Source organism: Psammomys obesus, unplaced genomic scaffold (assembly GCF_907164565.1).
Source record: "Psammomys obesus unplaced genomic scaffold, mPsaObe1.curated_primary_1811, whole genome shotgun sequence".
NCBI classification, from domain to species: Eukaryota; Metazoa; Chordata; class Mammalia; order Rodentia; family Muridae; genus Psammomys; species Psammomys obesus.
In genome coordinates, this window is record NW_026596057.1 from 30,347,177 (window position 1) to 30,370,219 (window position 23,043).

At 39.8% G+C, this 23,043-nt stretch overlaps 1 protein-coding gene across 1 annotated transcript in view; it reads left to right on the plus strand.

Moving 5' to 3' along the window:
* Crb1 (crumbs cell polarity complex component 1) overlaps positions 1-23,043 on the plus strand; it is a 91,016-nt gene that overhangs the window by 65,977 nt on the left and 1,996 nt on the right. Inside the window, exons 2-6 of the mRNA XM_055624743.1 lie at positions 5,969-6,925; positions 11,514-12,061; positions 13,690-13,855; positions 16,765-17,671; positions 19,719-19,847. Coding sequence (XP_055480718.1) covers positions 6,325-6,925; positions 11,514-12,061; positions 13,690-13,855; positions 16,765-17,671; positions 19,719-19,847 — 2,351 coding nt within the window. The 5' untranslated portion in view covers positions 5,969-6,324. The remainder of the gene's footprint in view (positions 1-5,968; positions 6,926-11,513; positions 12,062-13,689; positions 13,856-16,764; positions 17,672-19,718; positions 19,848-23,043) is intronic.

Genomic DNA, 23,043 nt, shown 5'->3' on the forward strand with positions numbered 1-23,043 from the left:
ATAAAATAAAATAAAATAAAATAAAATAAAATAAAATAAAATAAAATCAGGTAGTGATTGTCCATAATTGAAGTTTCTGTGGATTATAGTTTGCACGGAGCTTCCTCAGTTTCCACAATAATATTGTTTAAGGTTGAGATCATGCTAACACTGGCGAGTGAGACTTACAGAAGGGAGGACTGTGCGCCCTGCAAGGAGAGGAGCTAAGGATATGACAAAGCTGCCTAGGAAGTGGCACAGCTGAGTCTTACATTAAGCCTCACTGATCCGGCTGGAGCTGGAGTGAGTCAAAGCTGAACTCGCGTTCTCCCGGAGAGGCACAAGCCCACACTTGGAAAAAGCAAAGACGTCAGAAAAGGTTTCTGTTGACCTAGCAGACGTTGGTTGGCTAGCTGTCTTTACCATTTATGGAAATATGTTTCAAGACCGGACACAAGGTTTTCACATTTTAATGGCGGTGCTCATAGGTAAATTGCTTTTTTTTTTTTTTTTTACTATTTAGATAAGACAAATGGTATTGTTGTTACAGTTTTTAAGGTGTTTATTTAACCACTAATATTTAATGCTAAAGCAGGTACATTGCTATCTGAAAAGTTGAGCTTTGAACAAGAGAAAGTGGTTATATTCATATATCAAACCCTTGGTTTTTACATTTAATTTCTTCTGAAATTTATATTTTCTGAAAAGACTAAGTAATTAAAATAGATAAAAATACAACTTAGTTTTCATAAAAACAATTTTCTACATGGTGTTTTATTAGCAGCATGTCTTACAGTGAAAATTATGGCGAAAGCCATGCTAATAGACAATCTTAAACAGCTCTGTGTTCACTGTCCTGAAACTCAGGACCCTCCTAAGTCAACATTCCAGTGATTACAGGTGTGTGCCACCAATCCTGCCTCCCTTTGTATCCACAAAACTTATGTCTTCTGATTCATGTGTGCAGTATACCAGGTGGTAGACATCTTTTTATCGTGATTGTTTTTAAATGTGGCACTATCATATAAGCATAGCCTATGTTAGAAGAATTTTAGAAAAATAAATAAGAAGAATCTTAATTAATTGAATTGATTCAAAACAATAGTAAACTTTAAGCAATCTGCATTCTTAAGCAACACTTGAACACATGCAACCAAATCACAGCTGCTAAAATACTCCACTGGAAAGACTGACTGGCAGCTGTAATCCTAATCACCTAATCCTTTTATTTTGATAGACAGCAGACCTAGTCAGTGAGATAACCAATGAAGAAATTTTCTTTTTAAAAATTTTAAAATCTTTTATTTTGTTTTTATTGTATGAATGTTTTGCTTTTGTGTGTATGTTTCTTCACCACATATGTGCCTGTGGTGCCTGTGGAGGTCAGAAGAGGGCATCAGATCCACTGGAACAGGAGTTACAGGCAGCTGCTGGGAATTGAACTTGTGTCCTCTGCAAGGGTAGCCAATGCTCTTAACTGAGCATCTTTTAAGCCTCAAGGAAGTAATTTTCAACTTATTTTTTTCCCACTGAGTTCATCATCTGGCCTTAGTAGAAGTGATTTTAAACATATGAGAGCATAAGTCACTGCTACTGTTCTTTGTTCCCTTCATTCTTGTGTATCCTTCCTTCAGGCTTTTAATATTAAGGCAGGCTTTCTCTTTCCTTTTTCTGTTTGTTTCAGTTTTTTGTTTGTTTGTTTTTCACGACAGGGTTTCTCTCTGTAGCCCTGACTGTCCTGAAACTCACTCTGTAGACCAGTGAGTTTGGGCTGGCCTCAAAATACCAGAGATCCACCTGCCTCTGCCGCCTCGTGCTGGGATTAAAGGGTGCACCACCACCCAGCTTTCTTGTCCCTTCTTTTTAAACAGTGGCAACACACACACATATTATGTATATATGGAAATATTTTGGCTATATATATGGAAAATATTTTGGTAATATATATATATGGGAGGTATTTCACCAAGTTATTGGTATTTTGTGAAAGATCATATCTGTATATTCTATGGGGTAATAAAAAATAGACTAACAACTGTAAAGGAAGCACTGTCATCAGTATATGCTGAACAAATACAAATAAAGGCTCAAATTGAGGGAAATAAACATCCTATTTTTGGCTTTGACGGTCTTGCCTGTGGAGTTTTAATGACCTCTGGCACGTCTCCCTGTCTCTAGTTTCTCTGTCTTTTCTCCGTTATACAACCCTGTGGGACTGACCTTTGGAAGGGACCACATTGGTCTTACAGCCCACATTTACCCCATTATTTTCCACTGCCAGAAAGTAAATAAGTAAATAAACAAAAGAATAAAAACTTGGAAGATTCCAGCCCTGCAATCCGACGGCATTAGCTTAACCTTTCTAATTTCATCTTTCATGAATCCTTCATGGAAGCCACTTTACCAAATACATCATGGCTTCAGAATTTCTTCAGATTTTCCATTGAGGGTGTGTTGGTGTTTTGCTAATTTTGCACACAATGATCTTTTGGTTTGTTTGTTTGTTTAACTCTGATTTGTACATGGAATATAGATTCAACCTTAGTTTCCCTAAAACTTTCCAGGTCATCCTGTCCAGAGGCTGCTAGGGCCGAGCGCCTTTTGCCTGTGTGGATCACTGGGATCTGTCCAGTGCTGCCTCTTTGCAGTACAGTGACTCACACTACTGCTCTCTTTTCACACATTTGTCCTACCTCCATTAAGCTCAGTAAGACCTGGTTGTCATTTCACGCTAATCTACAGGACTTTGTGCATGGCCGAGATGACATCGGTATTTGTTTATTTTGATTTTAATTATTAGTTTTCATGTCTCCAGATTGTTCACTGTCTCTGATTCGAAGCCTTCACTAGAACTTTTCTGAATATGGTCTGAAGGTGCCTGACTTTGCTTTTTACAGATTATCTGAAACCACTGGATGCCTGTAGTGTCCAAAGCATTTTTATAAATGCCATAGCAGTGTGCTGTAATCACCTTTGTGTCACATAATATACTATAATCACATCAAAGTCAGGTCTTTGGCTTTTACGTTCATCCACTCCCCACATATTCTGTGGCAATAGGACACAGATTAGTACTTTGAAACATTTAAAGAACTGTAAATTTATCATTCAAATGATTGTCAATATGCTTTTGCTGTAGGTATTAAACTAAATACTAAGAGAGTTTAAAAAGCAGGCTATCACAATAATAGGGGCTTTTTAGAGTTTAGGTGAATTTCCAAGATATATAAAGGTTCTTGGGAGGCAATTTGAAATTGTTTATCCATAAAGAAATTTCTTGGTTTTGCCTATTGTTTATGCCAGGGTGTTTTTGTGTAGCTTGGGCTCTCTTGGCACTCACTGTATAGTCCACACTGGCCTCAACCTCATAAATGCTGCAATTAAGAGCGTGTACCACCATTCATAAAAGAACTTTCTCTTGCTGAAATACTTGCTGGTTTGTTGTTCAAATATGTAAAAAACCAAATTTAAGAAAAATTTATTTTAATACAAAGGTTCAAACTCTTGAGGTAGTTAAAATTTCTTCAAAATACTCCTTTAAAGCTAACCTTTAGTTATAATGTTATATTCATTCGCTATATCCATAAAACAAATCAGTTCCATCCAGTTCTATTCTTTCTATTGATAGAGCATTGATTACATGTGCTTCTAGCACTGTGCAGGCACTGTGGGAGACTTTCAGTAAAATTATAGTACTTCACCATTCTCACAGAACTTAAAATATTTTTGAGTTTTCAGAGCTTCTGGGAAAGCAATGCAAGTAGGGTAAAATATAAGTATGATGGAAACCTTCCAACAAGGTGCCTAAATGTCTGGTACAAACATGATGGTGGATAGTGGAAATTTACCATTTTTTAAACTAGTAAGCATACCCAGAAGGAACTTTATAAAATATTTGTTACTTTAATTAATCCATTCAAAGAATTAATTATCAAATGAATCTTTGGTTTTAGGGGTTCCTGGGATTCCAAATATGAGGCAAGCATTAAACTAAGGCTAAGACCCTGATTAATGAATAAAACACATTTTCTTTCCCTCATGAAATTAAAGTCTAATGATATTCATTAGACTGTGTACATCTCATATTTACTTATTATTATTTTTTCAAGACTTTTCATTTTGTATGGCAGAACAAATAACCACCGTTTGTAAATTATCTTTCAATGGCCACGCACTGTTTGAATTTTGCCAGTAAGGGTAATTCTTTTAGTTATTATTACCTTTTATTAAATAGCCACCATCTATTGATAACTTATGCAACAGGCAGTTTCTTAATCATTTACATGACTTAAATCAGACTGTGAAAAAGCTTTGTCATGCAAATGGAATTTTTTACCCCCGTTTTGTTAACGAGAAAAATAAAACAAAAGAAAGGAACCAGCCTGCTGGACATCACACAGCCTCGCTGTGGTTTTCATGCAACAGTGTCAAGATGGGAACCTTTGTATGACAGCTTTGCAATAGAACGAGAGTAAATTAACAAGGAGAATAGTCCTTGAGGAAAGAGTCCACATTTGTATCTAGGACCATTGGGGGGAAAAAGACTTTTCTCTTTTTGTTTTGTCCTTATAATAGTAATATCATATGTGTAAAAAAAATTAAAATTAAAATTTAGGCATAGGCCTAAATGGAAAGATAGCACACATATATTAGTAATCAGATAGACGAGTAGCCCAAGATTACAGTGTATGACAGTATCAGACTGAATGTAAAAGCATGAGTTAAGATCAGACTATAGGAATATTTTAGAACCTAGTCTTTGAACTTTCTAGACATGGAATTTCTTCTGCACGAAAGAACTGAGAACGCGTCCTTGCAGCTTGCAGGTGACTGAAGAGAAATGCGCTGCGGATGGAATGCTCCAACGCGGCAACTTGCATTTGCTCGTTTGCACTTACTGTCACCCCTAAATACTGTCTGTCCTAGTTTGATATCTGAGAGTGAGATAAAATACTTACGAAAAGCAAATTGGGGGAGGAAAGACTTCATTTCCGTTTACAGATTGCTGACCATTATTGAGGGAGGCCACGGCAGGAGCGCAAGGCCGGAACTCAGGCAGAAACCACAGCAGAAAACTGCTTGCTGGTTTGCTCAACCTGCTTCCTTCAGGCACCCAGGACTGCCTGTCTACCTCTCAGGGTCCTGGGCCCTCCCACATTGATTGCTAATCAAGAAAATAACTGCCATATACTTGCCTGTAGGTCATTCTGATGGAGGCAATACCCCAAGTGAAATTCCTTCTTCCCAGGTGACCTGAGCTTGTGCCAAGTTGACCCAAACTAACAAGCACAGGGTCATATTCTTGTCCTCTTCATTAGAATAGTTCTAATAGTTCTTTTATGGACACCATTTTGTTTTTCTTGAAGCCAAGAACAAGATTTTATCACAGTGAAATAAAAATTATCAGTGGGAATGTGTAGAATGGATTTCTTGTTTTATGAGCATCTAGGAAGCAGATGGCCTCTCTCCTTTAGGAGCCTTCTGTGGTGAGAGGTCTCTAGGTTTAACTATCTGGAAAAATTTGGTTCTAGGGGTAATAGGATGGTACAAAGAAGAGAGAGAGCAATCGTTATTTCCAGATAGAAGAGAGTAAAATAACCGTAAACAGAAACGGAGAAAAAGAACTCAAATTAGTCATTTTGAAATCTAGGATCATTGCCCAAATCAGACCTTCCCTGTTTTCATTTTGTTTTCCTATTAATGCCATATGTATATTTGCCAATGGTAACTTGAGATGATCACTGTAATTGAGAAATGTTCTACTTCTAGGAGAATCCTAAGTCTGTCGCGACTGCTCTTTGCACAGCATATGTAGAATGGTAGAGCTGAATGTCAGTTTTCCTCCAGAACTGCATCACAGTTCTAACCCTGAACTTGATCTGAACCTTTTGTTTACATATAAAATTTATGTGAAGCCTTTATTAATGACCTGATCGTCTATAGCTATGTGAGTGTGTATACAGTTCACCTATTGTCTGTTATTTAACAGGGATCCACTGTGAAGAAGACATTGATGAATGCTTACCAAACCCTTGCCAGAACGGTGGTACTTGTGAGAACCTGCCTGGGGACTATACCTGTCACTGCCCCTTTGATGACATTTCTCAGACGTTTTATGGAGGAGAGGACTGCTCTGAAGTTCTCCTGGGATGCACTGATCACCAGTGTCTGAATAACGGAACATGTGTCCCTTACTTCCAGAATGGCCGGCATGGGTTCAGCTGCCAGTGCCCTTCTGGCTATGCTGGGCCACTGTGTGAAACTGTCACTACACTTTCTTTTGAGAGCAATGGCTTCCTATGGGTCACAAGTGACTCACATACAGCCAAAGGTTCAGAATGTACCATGTCCTTGAGGTTTCAGACTGTTCAGCCAAACACACTTCTCCTTTTCCGAGGCAACAGCAATGTGTCTATGAAGCTGGAGTTGCTAAATGGCTGCGTTCACCTATCAGTCGAAGTCTGGAAGCAGCCAAAGGTGCTCCTCCATATTTCCCACAACACCAGTGATGGAGAATGGCATTTGGTGGAAGTGACATTTGCAGAAACTGTAACCCTTGGCCTGACTGTCAGCTCCTGCGAGGGGAAATGCACCACTAAGTCTTCTTTTCCAGTTGAGAATCATCGATCAATATGTGCTCTTCAGAACTCTTTTTTGGGTGGCCTACCTACGGGAACAGCCAGCAATGGTGTGTCTGTGCTTAACGTCTCTAACGTGCCGTCAGCACCTTCCTTTGTAGGCTGTCTCCAAGATATTAAATTTGATTTGAATCCCGTCACTCTGGAGAACATTCCATCTGGCTTATCACAAAATGTCAAAGCAGGCTGCGTGAGACGGGACTGGTGTGAAAGTCAACCTTGTCAAAACAGAGGACGCTGCATCAACTTGTGGCAGGGCTATCAGTGTGAATGTGACAGGCCCTATACAGGCTCCAACTGCCTGAAAGGTGAGAGAAGTGGGGTGCCCAGGAGTGCTGAGCCTCAGAGCAGAGCCATCTCAGAACACCCGGCTGCCACCCCTGTTAGTGGAACACAAGGACCCCTCAGAACTTATGCTATGTTTTGCTCACTAATGTCATAAAAGGACACAGCAGTGATATGTACTAATTATGAATGGGTTTCATGGGATAGCTAAGCTTTACTTGACTGAAAAGTAAAGTTAGTATTAATAATAATAATTACAATAAGCAAATAGCTCCTATCAAAATGGTGTTTCATCTAGTTAGTAAAATGCTCTTAGAAAACTTTGCCATTTATTGCAAATCAAAAATGTATTAAAAACCTTACTTATTTGTATAAGATGTAATATTTTGAAGAAAAGGGAGTTTGGGGCACAAAACTAATTAGTGCCACATACTAGTACTGTATCATGTGCTTGCTAGTCTCAGTGAATCTACACTTTCCTGCTTTCTCTCTGCACTGTTTGTGCTTCCTTAAGAATCATGCTTAAGATGAGCAGGGTCTAGTCAAAACTGTCTCTTTCAAGGTCTTATTGTATAGAGCAAATAGATGTCTGTAGAAGGATAAAAGAAAGAAAGGCCTGAAATGTATCATCAGTAAAACTTGGTTGTTGTCCTATACAAATCTATCTGATTCCTCTGGCAAGTCAGTTTGAAGTGTATTGCAAACTCTTTACTTCCAGCATCACCGCCAGACGGCTGTTGATAGCGGCCAATGCAGACCTGCTCACTCCTGGTCTGAGGGGGAACTCTAACAGAGCGCTTTGAAGTTGGGCTGCAATTTACTCCAGCATTTTAGAACGAGTCCGAGTAGGACAACATGTGGTAAATAGTCTCCTCTGTTCTGTATGAAGGAGAATTAAAACCAGCCGTAGCCTCTACCCTACTCCATGTCCAATGGCTAAGAATTATTAGAAACTATTCGCAGGTTTTCCCTTAACCACAATATTCCTTACAATCATGGACCTGTTTGACAATGAGGCATGGCATCTGCTGCTCCGTGCAATATTTTAAATGGCATGGCAAGTTGTTTTGTGATTATTTTTAAAGAAGAAAAGGTGAAATTATGCCGAGGCAATGGTTCACTTTTTGAAGAAAAATCTAATTGACCCAAGGCAATATTTTTACTACATATACAAAATAACAAACAGATGCGGGCTCGTTTTGACTGGCTTCCAGATGCAGTGACCCCTGAGGTTAGGGCTGACCTGGGGACGCTGACTGTCCTCGGAAACAAATTCGAGAGATGCCAAGCCAGTGGGTTCTGGTTTCCTTTACATTTTTTTCCAGCTTGGAAAATAATGAACTTTTAAAACAAAATTCCTGGTTTGGATACACTTTTCATATTTCCCGAAATAGTATGATTATACCCCTATGCGCATACTGAGTTTGATTATAACCCCTAAACATACACACAGTGCGTAGAAGAATATCCTCTATTTTCACACTGTTTGAAATGGTTTAACCCAAAATTTGTTATCAAAAGATTATAGAGCAGGAATTTCATAAAACCGTTGGTTTCTGAAAATTAGGGGAGAAATTTTAAAGGAAAGTTATAATTTTCATGTTGCCTCTGAATTATAAAGTTGAGATATTCTGTGTTGCTGAAATCTATAAAGAAATGTTTTCTGTATCCTATTCTTTTCACACACACACACAAACAGACACACACACACTTAAGTCCACAAATGAGACATAGAGTCTATCTGCCAGTCTATATGTATATTCAAGATGAGTTACACTGAAAATCAAAAGGGCAAGCCACTCAAATAATGATTTTAAGAATATATTTTACTATTTTATTTTATGTGAGAGTCTGAGTGTATATTTATGCACCATGTGAGTGCAGGGACCTATCGATGTCTGAGGATCCCCTGGAAGAGAAATTAAGGAGAGTTTTGAACTGCTTGATGTGAGTACTTGGGGACCAAACCTTGGTCCTCTCCAGGGCAGCAGCCTTTTTCCAGCCCACAGATAATGGTTTTGAAACTATGTTACCACCAGCAACTAAGGAAGAAGACAGTTTGGACAAGAGTGTTTGGTTGTCTGAGTAACACAAGAAGTTTAGAGATTGCCAATATCTTGAAGCTGATATTTTCAAAAGTCATTTTATGGCCCTAAGGGGAATTTTGAGAAGGTTTCCATAAGGCTCTGCACTGTCTGCAGTTATTAACATTGTGTCTTTTTATATGTTACAACAGGGTCTTCTGGGATATAATTCTAAAGCAATGGTTCTCAACCTAACTAACACTGTGTATATTTAATTCTTTGCCTCATGTTGTGGTGACCCCTAACCTTAAAAATTATTTCACTGCTTCATAACTGGCAATTTAGCTGCTTTTATGAATTGTGATGTAAATATCAGTGTTTTCCTGTGGTCTTAGGGGACCCCTGTAGAAAGGTCATTAATCCCAGAGGGGCTGCAGCCCACAGGTTGAGGACACTGTGCTAAAGGACTGCATCGCCCACCTATTTCTTTAGTTGGGAAGAACCTGATTTTAGAAAGTGGCTTCTTTATATTTGTCTTCCTCTGTACACCCAGACTTTTGGAAAGTTATTCTGTTTGAAACAGGGCTTATTAGGTTTGATGAGTCCTTGTTCTGTGGCTGGACTTCTTATGTCAGCCCCCTTGGAACGCCCTTCAGGAATAGAGAATTCACTATTCTATCTGGCCCCAAACTTCCAAACAGTTATTTCCTTCTATTTATTTGGATTATGATTTAACCTAAGCTTTCATTTTCACACACAGTTATCATCAGGGACATTCTCATTTAAGGCTTAACATCTCTTTTGAGAATTCCCAAATATTTGAAGAAAAATATTTCACACCCAGCAACACTTTCATTATCCTATACATATTGCTTTCCTCTATATGGCATGGCCTTGAGGGACTTCATCAACTGCTTGTTCCTTTTGCCATACATTTATCTCTCTCTAAAAGATGGTGCCTAAATATGCTTGCTGACACAGTGGCTTGGATGCATAACTTTCCTTTTCTCTAGATCAGGCTGTCGTTTGTCATATTAGCATTGCATTAACTTTGTGGCAGTCATATTGTCTTTTGTTGGTCGTTGTCATTTGTGAGGCTACAGACTGCTTTGTATTCATCCTTAACTATGAGCCACATTTAAATATAATGCTTACTCTCACTAAATTTCATCCTGTAGTCCATCAATTGTTAAAATCTGTCAAATCGTTTTTTTTTTTGTTTTTTTTGTTTTTTCTGTCCATACATCTTTAGAAAATACCCAAAATCTGTGTCAGAAGAGATCTCCCATGCCCGTAGTCAGGCCCTTCCTGTGCAGCTAACGGTGTTTCTAAAATCAAGCAGCTCTGACTACCTGCTTGCGGTTTCTGAAGAACAGGATTACTGGAGAGGCAAGTTTCTAAGGAAAAAAGAAACCTGTCTCTGCATCCTGTCTTTTATTTTCATCCACAAAGTGATGCTGCAGGCATCCTAGGCTGACCAGCAGGGACCTGGCCTCCTGAGCTTCAGGGATTTTTGTGCCTATCGTCAAAACTCAAGGGCTTCAAGAGCCCAATTTTCTTATTAAGCATTTTATCCTATACAAAAGTGCCACAGTGTGTTCAGAGATGTTAACCTCCTCAAAGAGGCTGTTTTATCTGGCAGTATCTTTGAAAGCTACCTGTAGTTGCCTGGAGCAGGCAATGTCCAAATGCAGATTCACAATGCAATGCTCCTATAGGAATCAAGTCAGAGTTCTGAAAATGGAGCCTTTCATGCAGAAAGTCTTCAAACACAGATGGTTGTCTAAGCAAGATTCACTGTGGTTCAGCTAAACTAAAATATGCCTCACTTTCACACAAACTTCAATTGGTGATGATATCTCACTATGATAGAATATCATCTTTTTTTTTTTCCTGGTTACAACTGAGATGTGAAAACCCAAAGCAGCAATATCTTTATGCCAGTGCTGTTGTCAAGCTCAGCAATATTTTCTGCATTGCAAATTCAATATTCAGCTCTCAGTCCGCCCCATACTTGACCTCAGCTGGTTAACACAATTGAATACTTCACCCTCCTAGAACCTCATTCTCCAAAAGACTATTTACTACATGGGGCGCCTTCCCAAAACTGAACTTGCTAATCCTGTTATTGATCTTTGTCTTTCTACAAAGCAGTTCAACTTCATGGCATGTCTGCTTCAGCATGCCTCCACACAGCGAAGATAACCTGGGAAGTTATCCCGGAGGTTCATGAAGTATTCATGCCCACATCTTTCTTTCACCAAGATGAAACTCAGAGGCGTCTTCTATTTCATTGTCTGGATTTTAGAGAGGAGATCGGAATGCTGTTTAGTTAATCGTTGCAGAAACTTTTTTTTTATTCTCTCTTTTGTACCTGAGGAGCCCCTATTATAAACCAAAATGTAGTGATCTTCATAATAATCTCAGAAGCTCAGAAAATGAGGAAACCTTACTATTCTGTTAAATAGGACTGTCTGGAACTTGAGTAAGTGTCTAGTTGTATGTGCCTGTGAAATTTTCATCTCCTATTTCTTCTTACATTTGAATTGATTTGTTTTCTTTCTTTTTTCCCATTTTGACATTGAAGAGTATGTAGCAGGCAGATTTGGCCAGGATGACTCCCCCGGATATGCCGTCTTTAACCTTAATGATAATTATGGACAGAACTTCAGCCTCTCCATGTTTGTCCGAACACGTCACCCACTGGGACTACTTCTGGCATTGGAAAATGTCACTGACCAGTATGTCCACGTCTGGCTAGAGCGTGGCAACCTGGCACTGCAGACTCCAGGCTCCCAGAAGTTACTCGTAAATTTTTTTGTTAGTGATGGAAATGCCCACTTAATATCTTTGAAAATCAAACCAAATGAAATCGAACTTTATCAGTCTTCACAGAGCCTAGGATTAATTTCTGTTCCTGCATGGACAATTCAAAGAGGAGATCTCCTCTTCATCGGTGGCCTGCCTGACAGAAAACAGACTGAAGTATATGGTGGCTCCTTCAAAGGCTGTATTCAAGATGTAAGATTAAATAACCAAAATCTGGAATTCTTTCCCAATTCAACAAACCAGGCATACCATGATCCTGTTGTTGTCAATGTGACTCAAGGCTGTCCTGGAGACAACGCCTGCAAGGTAGGGTCACTCATGTCAAGTGTACACATAGTGAACACTAGCGTTACATTATTAAACAGTCGATTATAATCATTCTGCTTTTATTCTTGGCTTTTCAGACAGGGGACTCATTATGTAGCCCAGGTGGACTTGGATTCGCAGTCTTCCTTCCTCAACTTCTCAAGTGTGGGTGGGGATTGTGGGTATATGCCCCACACCTGACTGAAACATGTTACATGTGAGCAAACTGTTGATGCCCCGCCAGTCATGGAATGTTTTTCAACTACATCTCTCAAGAAAGACTGGTAGATTTACAATGAACCATGAAAAGTGACATTGATTTTTATTGTTATCACAAATATGTAACAACCAACATAGCTACTGTCACTTGCTTCTCTAGTCAGCTTCTCTAGGAATAATAGTATTTTAATCTACAAATTCTTAATGCTGTTCTATAAGTTTGACCAAACCAAGTTCTTTTAGGAGATCCCAATAAATTTAATGTCACTGCCCAGCTACTTCTGTTAAGTAAAAAACAAAGCCTCAGTTCTTCCTTCTGGTAGTTGGATTTAAAATCCTTTGACATACGATTTCCAAGAGCCAATATCTTGCCTTAAACACTTTTCATATCTTGCAAGCAGCTTTAAACATATAAGACAGTTATTACTTTCTGAGCTCTGAGGAAAAACAAGTCACCACACTGACATGACTTGAACATCCATGAGCCTCAGTAATTAATAGTGTAGATGAGACTCAGTTCAAAATATATGTGAACGAACCACTGTAACATTCTTGTAATGATACTTTTACTGGAACTGAAATAATTTTACATGTATTGATCCATTTAGTTACACTGAAATACTACTACTACATGAAAGGAGCATTGTTATCTCATTTATAGATTTACAGATAAAAATTAAGGTTTTTAAAATTATGTCATGTGCTGGGGGTGTGCCTCAGTGGGAGAGGATAGGCTTAGCAAGCTTGAGGCCTGTGTTCTCTCCCCAGAAGAGTAAAGAAAGAAAGGAAGGAAAAACCATGCTAACAAAAGACCCTGGATAAATGCAGTGCAGGATCTAAACAAATACTTTAAGAACATTTGTATTTTGACTACTCTCTGGGTGAACTTGAAGGCTGAAATAAAGCTGTGTCCCTGGTGTGGAGGCAAAGCTACTGGGGAGGGCAGGTGTTGGGCTGCAGTACAGAGGACCAAGGGCCTGTGCTTACTACTTCACCCGGTGACAGAAGGTTGGGCCACTGCAAGTACCCAGAAATAATAATTGTCACAACCAGTGATTCATGGCTCCAAAGTGCCTGGTGGCTTGTAAATTGTGACGAATATCATTATACTTCAATAATCTTTCTTGTGCCATGGATCCGTTTTATAGTTTCTCTTTTCCTCTGCCATTCTGTTGTTCCTTTCCTTTTTATCTCTTCCACACCTCCGTCTATTTTCCTCTGCTTTTTTTAGCAAGCAATTGTAAATGGTAGTAGTCAGCCTCATTCTGTATTATTAACAATGTATAAAATGTCTAAAATGCAAAGATGTGGGAGAATTGGCATTTTAAAGTAACAGATGATCTCACCTTTAACATTTCCATATTTCATTGTCATTGCTTTTTATCCCTTTGATTTTCTTTTCTTCTCAGTCCAACCCCTGTCATAATGGAGGTGTCTGCCATTCCCTGTGGGATGACTTCTCCTGTTCCTGCCCTACAAACACGGCAGGGAAAGCCTGCGAGGAAGTTCAGTGGTGTCAGCTCCGCCCATGTCCTCCCAGTGCACGCTGCCAGCTGGTCCCTCGAGGGTTTGAATGTAGGTGGCATTCAAAGCTGTCATCCATCCAGCTCAGTTAATACATTTCAATTGTCCAAACAAGAAACAGTGAAAAAAGAATTCAGGCATAGTCAACTTAGAGAAACCTATGTGAGAAGTTTAATAAACCTTGTGTGACCAATATCATGACCAGAATGATCTCTGGGATTCATACTGGCCTGCGTTTCTGAGAAAATGGGCCATTGTAACAACAAACCTAGCGCTTTGATTATTTCAAGCTAATTTGTGAAAAACGAGACAAATGGTATTGCCTTTGCTTTCTTGATACTGTGAACATGCAGTCAACGTGCACAAATCCGGTTCATGGCCATTTACTGATTATGTTCATGGCTACCATAAACTAAAGCTTCCTGTGTCTAAAACAGGGAGAACAATGCCTGCCTTGCATGTTTCTTTGTAAACGCCCTTAGGTGTATCACGATTGCAATAGATACCAACTTACTGTTTGTAACAACTGTCCCTCTCCTTGTGAATGGTTCTCCAATTTGAATACCACAGTCCTGATTTCGAACCAAGCACTATGGTTTGTGTGTTGTCTCCCTCCTTGGATCAAATAATGTGTAGTCTGTTCTGAGTTAAATTTTAATCTCTTCTCACTGTTTAGAAATTGTGTATCTAAAGATCGGAAGTCATCTAAAGCCTTCTCCCATTTAATGCCAACAGTATAGCGTATTGGGAAGATGGAGCCTAGTAAAGCAATGCAGTATTGAGGATACAGATCATAATTAACTTTGAGTTTACATGATCTCCAAGTCAGAGCAAGATTTAAAACAAGATTTAAAATATTACAACTCTCTTTAGGTATAAGCGTGTTTGTTGAAGAAAAGCTCCCCAAACAAACGGCAATATATAAAAGTGTGTCGAGCATTTTACCCAGATCACAAGAGGTGTTTCCACCGTATTCAGCAGACTTGCTAAATAAATGTATATAATATGATAGATCACAGAGACAAGAAGATTGGTCATTTTATCAGTTGTTTAGAAATGCAGAATAAGACATTTGTTATGCTCCTTCTCTCCTAAATTCCTTCCCCAAATCTGGTAAGGACAAAAACATAACAGTGAAGTCAAATGAGATGTTTAAATCTAGTCAAACACTACATTTAAATTATAACACTTAAATCATTCACTTAAGTTTCCCCTGATGTGGTTTTTAATCATTACCTCACTTTCCAAAGTAAAAGGTGAAGTTAGTTTCTGGATTATTCACTGAATCATGCTCAGTGAACACTTACTGAAGGCCAGGCAATATTCTCAGTGAAGGGTTCGAGTAAATAATTCTCATCCCATCCAGCTTATGCACTACAGTAGAGTTAAGAAGCAAGCACAAACCCAGTTTCAAATGGCAACAGGAACTATGAAATAAATTAGTAATAGGAGGGAAGGAGGACGCAAGGAAGACCTGTTTTAACTTGGACAGCCAGGGGCAGGTGACATTCCAGCAGACAGCAACACTGAGGAAGGACCGAGCATGAGGAAATGGGAGAAAAGACTGTTCCCAGTTTAAGTTACAGTGAATGTAAAAAGCCTGGGACAAGCGTCTTGGTTTTTAGTGGTGTTTAGAATTGAGGTCTTCAACTAAGAAGCTGTTGTGAGAGTCATCTTCAGCAGCCACAGAAGAAGGGATGATGGTGGCCTGTACAGAGCCTGGAGAGGAAAATCCCCAAACGTCTTTTCAGATCAATTGCTGCTGAAAAGTGAGAAAAAAATCAGAACAAAAAATTGACCACTGGATTGAATAGCACAGAGGTCGTTGTGACCTTGACAGGAACAGTTTCAGGGAAGTGATAGGGACCAAATCAGAGAAAATGAGACATAAAGAAGTTAAAATGAGTATACGAAGCACACTCATTTTTATGGCAACAAGAACAGAGAAATAAGAAGGGTATTAGTATAGGGCCTTGTGGGTTCTTCTTTTATTAATTTTCAGCAATCATAGCATATTTGTACAGCAATGGGGAAAAATAACAAAAAGAGAAGAGAAATAATGGTTGAGGGCAAAAAAATGGGTGCACATAGGAAAATGGCTAACAATAGTGAACATGAACAGAATCCAACATGGACAGTGTGTCTGTTGTGATGTTGAAAGGAGGGCTGGCACAGACACTATTAATTAGTTTGAGAGGTTTGGTAGAAAGTGGGGGAGAGTAGAGAGCTTCTATTTCTTCTGTTTTCTCAAGGAGGTATATAGGAGACTATAAGCAGATATATATAGGGTTAGATATTTTAAGAGACAGAACATACTGAATTAATGCTATAGCAATTTTAATTGAGAAATGCAGTGAGATGGTCAAAAGTGCTACATTTGCTGCAACTATGAACATAAAGTGTTATCATTTTCTTTCTTTTTTCCCAGCCACATGAAGTTACTTGGTTGTAGGTGGCAAGCTGGTACCTTGGAATATAATTGAAGTTTTTTGCAGCATAAATAAATCCATCATTTGTGCATTATTTCTGTTAACTGCATGTTGGGGAACTCAATCGGAAGCCAGGGTCCAGTGTTAACTGATTGGCATGTCACCAAAACTAAACCTGTGAATTCTGTGTGTTTAGTCTCTTGGTTTAAAATGGACAATCAAGGATTCCCTGACACAAGCCAATGGAAAAAATTGCATTCCTGAACATTTTAATTGAAAGGAAAGAGATGGGTTGAGTTTTGGTAGGTTTGACACAATAGGCAGGTTTAATGTTCTATTTTGGTCATTTTTTTAATTACCAAATTACTCAGCTTCTGTGGATCTCAAGTAAAACAAGGACAATAATAACACTTGTATTAGACACAACTTGATAGCAACTAGCATAACACATAAGGTTTCAAGCAACCAATATAGATATGAGTGAGGTAATAATGAATGACGTTAACTATCAGTTTCCCCTTCCCGCTTTAGGTATTGCAAATGCTGTTTTCAGTGAATTAACGAGAGAAATAATGTTCAGAAGCAATGGGAATATTACCAGAGAACTCACCAATATCACATTTGGTTTCAGAACACATGATACAAATGTGATGATACTGCATGCAGAAAAAGAGCCCGAGTTTCTGAATATTAGCATTCAAGACTCCAGATTACTCTTTCAGCTGAAAAGCGGCAGCAGCTTTGACATTCTGCATCTGATGAGTTTGCAATTGGTGAACGATGGCACATGGCACCAAGTGACTTTTTCCATGACAGACCCGCTGGCCCAGGCCTCCCAGTGGCAAATGGAGGTGGACAACCAGATACCTTTTGTGATCAGTGCAGTTGCCACTGGAAGCCTGAACTTTCTGAAGGACAATACGGACATCTATGTGGGTGGTCGAGCTATTGATAATACAATAGGCCTGCGGGGCTGTCTGAGCACAATAGAAATTGGAGGAATATATCTCTCTTACTTTGAAAATCTTCGTGGTTTCACTAGCAAGCCTCAGGAAGAGCAGTTTCTCAAAGTTTCTACAAATGCAGTACTTACTGGCTGCTTGCCATTAAATGCCTGCCACTCCAGCCCCTGTTTGCATGGAGGAAACTGTGAAGACAGCTACGGCTCTTATCAGTGTGCCTGTCTCTTGGGATGGTCAGGGACACACTGTGAAATCAACATCGATGAGTGCTTTTCTAGCCCCTGTCTCCATGGCAACTGCTCTGATGGAGTGGCAGCCTACCACTGCAGGTGTGAGCCTGGGTACACTGGTGTGAACTGTGAAGTGGACGTCGACCCTTGCAAGAGTCACCAGTGTGCAAATGGGGCCACCTGCGTCGGTGGGGCTCAGGGCTATTCTTGCCTCTGTGCTGGAAATTTCACAGGGAGATTTTGCAGGTGAGAACAAAGTCCATTGCGGGGCTTAGTCTTTGGGGCTATACGCTCTGAATTTTCCTTGTCAAACCGGAAAGCTCTCCCCCTTAGATAGCCATATGTGCTAAACAAGGTTGGCTTTGAGCACTTCCATCACAATTTGATCATGCGGAGGTGGGATTGCATTGTGGAATATTCTACAGCGCTTATTGTGTATAACTTACAGAGTTGTAATGCAGCTTGACAGAGAGCCTTTACGGCTACACCAATGCAAAATGGCCTTTGTATCGTACTCAGCAGGCCATGGAAAGCTTAGACATTCATTTAACCCATGGTTTTAAGTTCACATTTTTTCCTAAAATTGGAATAGTAGTCTAGTCTACTGCTATTGCAGCCACCTCACTTGTATGCTATGAAATCAGAGACCAAAAAAAAAAAAAAAAAAAAAATCATCTCATCACATTGCTTCAGTGTCATTATTGGTTTTGCAACTTATACCACTTTGTACTTATTAAATAGCTGAGTCATTATAAGGAGGTGAGAGGGTTGTTATTAAGAAATAATGTATTCCAGGACTTTGGCAAGAATACCTGGAGTGGGCTAGGTGGGCAGCCTGTAGACGTCGTTTTAATTCCGAAGTAGAAGATCTTGGCAGATGCCACATGCAGCCATGCCTGTGAGAAGCTGTGTCCATCTTCACAGCATCTATTACTGTTCAGAGCTTCAATGGCAAAGAGCAGTGAGAAGGGCTAATAGATGCTGTGTATAACATCATAGTCCTAATGTTTAATGTGATAGTGCTAGTATTTGGTAGATGTTACTTCCTGCAAGTAAACAGACTCATTTGTCAATGAGTAGCCTGCCTGTCTAAAAGCAGGAGAAATTTCGGATCAAAATTAGGAGTGTTCCACAGTGATCCTGGATAAGAAAACATATGCCCTCGTAAAGAGTACTATGAAACTTTTTCCTGTCTGATTCATCAAAGACAAGTTTTAAAGGACAAAGTTCTCAAAAGTCCCTTCTAATGCACTCTTCAGAAGCTGTTTATTAAGTCAAGGTGTGTGTAAAGTTAAAGATTTGCATTGCTAATGACCTCTTTTAGAGCTAGGTAACATTCTTGACACTTTCGAAATGTCCTTAAAATGTTTTCTTTTTGAAGTAGAGTTGATTAGCTCTTTTGAAAAGACACACCCTTATACCATCATGCAAATGGCCTTTTCTGCATTAGCTTCAGGGCATGACAGGAATTTGTCCTCAGCTTCCCAAATATTTATTCTGTATCTGATCTCTCTCTCTCTCTCTCTCTCTCTCTCTCTCTCCCACCCCCCCTTCTCTCTCTCACACACACACAGGACCAAAGGACCCGAGCAACAATCTTAAAATCTGCTTTAAGATCAGCCCTTTTAAGCCTAGGGATTTTTGTCTACAGTGTTTTCTTAGCATTTAACAATCTGTTCTGCCTTTTATAAGGATTCTTCAGCATGTTCAGCTGTGCTGCTGTACAAAGAGCCACATGCTGAACTCACATGCAGTCACATTGAGCATCATACACAAACCTCCTGGACAGCGCTTGGCTTGCATTGCGCAGAGCCATGAATTATGAGAGAGGGAGCAGGCAAGTCTTGGCAGGGCAACCGTAGTTCAGCTCTTAGAGCCAACAGAGAAATCACATGAGCGCTTGAGCACCACACTGTTCTCCTTGCTTTCCTGGCCTTTACAGAGATGCAATTTTCCTATGGCCTCTGTTGATTTATTAGAAAAGCAGCTGCAGCTCTACCTATAGTGAGCTCTTTCCCAGCCTGAAATTTACGGCCACCCCACGGCATACATCTTATCTCATGCACGAAAGCTGTGGAGAATAGAAGATGGATGGCTGTGTTGGTTGCAGCTGGCCCCAGCAGCGGCATTTTGCTGAAGAACATGGTGTTTGTACAATGCAGTATAATTCAGCATTTATTGTTCCTCAGGCCTCAGTACTTAATTAGCCTAACATATATGAATTTTTCAAAAAAAAAATCTTGAACAAAATGAACACGATTAACAGCTGTGGTCATTACTTTTATCTCTGTAGACACAGGAGATTACCCTCAACAGTCTGTGGGAATGAGGAGACAAACCTCACTTGCTACAATGGAGGCAACTGCACCGAGTTCCAGGAGGGCTGGGAATGTCTGTGCCAGCCAGGTTTCACCGGAAAGTGGTGAGTCACACTAGAGCTTTATGGGGAAAAGTTCTGAGCTACACAACAGTGGGATTGCCCAGAGTTCATTTTCTCCTCCAATTTGTCATCTCAGTTCCCACAGGAAAATCTATGTTGAAATATAGGTCCAGACAGAATCAAGCAATAAAAAAGAAGAAAAATTACAGTGTAGGTCAAAGTATAGAATATTTTACCAGCTAAGACTTCAAATAGGAAAATACAATTTTTAAAACATATATTATTTTATTATTCTTTTCTATAAGTGCTTCTGGATTCATGGAGTCCTTCCCTCCCCACACTAACTCAAATATATGATTTCACTATGGTTGCCTTTGAAGTAAAATAAAACACACCTAAAAGATACCTTATACAATTAACTACAACCCTACGTGTGTGTACTCCTTGCCCAGGGAACTGTTGATTCCACAGTGAATTCCTACAACTCAGGATTGGCCCCTGTACCCAGGCAATCTGTGGCCACCTGTAGATGCAAGCAAAGTGTGTAAGCATGCGATGGGCTGGGGTGTGGTCAAGGGGAAGCAAGGATGATCTCCCTGCTTTGACAAGAACCCCCAAGACATCTCCGTCCCCCAAATGAACCCAAACTGTATGGTCACAGACACCGAGGAAGCAGATAAAAGCATAACCACTTGTTTTACGCTAATCTGAACACCTTACACAATCCTCCCCACTTCTTAGAGCTCCACAAGCAATACTTACTGTTTTTATTGTGTGCGTGCGTGCGTGCGTGTGCGTGCGTGTGCGTGAATGAAGGTGAGCGAAGGTTAAGCGACAGATTGGTGTGAAATAAACGTATGCAACAACAAAAGTTGAGCTGCCGTCAAAGCTGGCGCTGCCCTACTGGGAATGCTGCCATGACTTCATGAGTAAGTGCTTGCTCAGCACAATTAAAACAAATCACAAAATGTGTTCCTCCATCCCAATCAAGATATATATGTGTGCAGAAGGAAGTAGAACAGTCACATCCACTTCCCTGTCCATCACGCCATGACAAGCAGCTATTAACTCAGCATTCAGTTGGCCTCCGATTTCACATCTTCAAAACAGTATAAATATATCTTTGTTGTAAATATAGATATCGCTTTACTATCTTTAAATGTTGGTTGCCTCCTGGCCTAATATTATCCCCATTGGCAGCACAATGAAGAGACCATCCAATACCTTGAATTATTTTTCTTTGCACTAAATATTTCCCTCTGATATATGTCATTTTTTAAATTCATACTTGCCATTTAAATTATTGATTAAGATGGGGGAGGAGTTACTAATTTTCTTTTCTTTCCAGGGAAGATTTTCATTCAGATAAACTTCACCTATGCAAAATTATTTCAAACAGTGAAATGTATGTTTAATACATTCTGATTTTGCAAACACATTAAGCCCCATTAATTAGTTCAGAACCTGATGACTTTATTTGACTTTCCATCTATTATCATCTTTTTTGTTTTTGTTTTGTTTTGTTTTGTTTTGTTTTGTTTTGTTTTGAGGGGGGACAGGGTGTTAACTGTAGCCCTGGTTTGTCTAGAACTTGCAGGGAAGCCTCAAACTTGCTGTCATCTTTCTGCCTGTCTTGTTCCGTTGCTGAGATTGCGGGAATGAGATACAACACTCGGCCCTATTATTTTCTAATAAGAGCTCCTCTGCCACTTGTCATGCATGCAGAAGGATGGACTGTTTCGCTCAAAGTAGAGATTGGTAAGGAAGTGAAAGAGCGGCAGAAGGAAGGACTAGACATGCTGCGAAAGCCTCCCAAGGCCTATGGCAGCGAGACTTCCAGCAGAGGACACAGAGATGCTATTGCTCCTGCTTAAGCCTCTGGCCTCTTTGTGTCATTCCAGCAGGTTCAGATGATGGATGGTGTGAAGGCTGGCCACCCAGGCTACAGAATGCTTGGCAAGCTCCTGAGACTTGTCAAATTTGGCTGGGATCTAATCAGAGAAGCCTCCTTCCAGCCCAGAAGCCAGGGCCATAAAAGGAAAAGAGCGTGCCTCAGCTATGCTCGGTATCCCATGGATTAGGAACTGTTTTTCTTGGAATGAATCTCCATTTCCCATCACACCAGGGATCTCAGGGCTTCTCTACCTCAGCCCTCACATGGGAGCCTGGTGAGAAGTCTCTGGCACACTCCGAAGTTCTACTTTGAGGGAAGTGGAGATCTAAAATGATTTTCATCATAAACTATTCTGCAGAGATCCTGAGGCAAGGGCTTCATGAATTTCCTACAGTAATACAAATTCCTTCATCTCTGCTCTGTCCCGAAGCCTTAGCAGAAGGTCTGTCACTCGGTAGATAAAACCACTAAATTAATCCACGAATGGCCAGAAAAAGGAGTTGTTGGCTACACATAATAATATTCCAAGAACCTAGAAGAAATGATTAGAAAGCATCAACAGAAGGATGAGCTGTTTGATTTATTCAGCCTGATTTGAACATTACACAACTGTATACAAAGTAGCAACATATCACACACATACGTACCCTACATGTGTGTGCCATTTTTGTGTTCACATGTCAGTTTTTTAAAAATTCAAAAGAAAAACGTTGATAGAAAGGGAGGTAGGCAGTGTCCCGGGACTCAAGTACTTTAGAGAGGACGTTTCTTTTTCTTTTTTCTTTTTTTCAGAAAAGTTGTATTCAAAGCACTTACTAGAACATTTAGAGTTCTGCCTCACTACTAGAACACTGATTTATTAAAAGGTTTCTTATTTACTTTTGCTCATGTTGTGGAATTTTGAAAGAAAATAACTCAGCATCTCCCAGAATTAGCCAAGTCTATCCGGAGGCAGAGACCCTCTAGAACCTTCAGAGCCCGTGTTTCCTCTGCCCTGTAGATTCCAGGCTGGCAAACTCACCCCATCTGTCCATGTACCGAAGCTGGCATTTATAAGACCGCAAACCCACCTGCCCTCTTAAGTGACAATCAGGAACTCTAAATATCTGCAGTCATCTTCTTATTTCAGTTAATTCAGTGCGCGTGCCCATGTCTCAACATCTGTGCAAATAATTTCCACAAAACTCAAATGTATCAAAGGACTCTTAAGGAGTCTCTGAAATTATCCAATATGCTTAATTGGGTCGACTTGGTGATTGTTCTCTGCCATGCAAGGAAGAAAAACAAACCATCCCCAATCTAAGAGCCCACTTATTTACGAGACCCTGAACTTCTGTTTTCCAT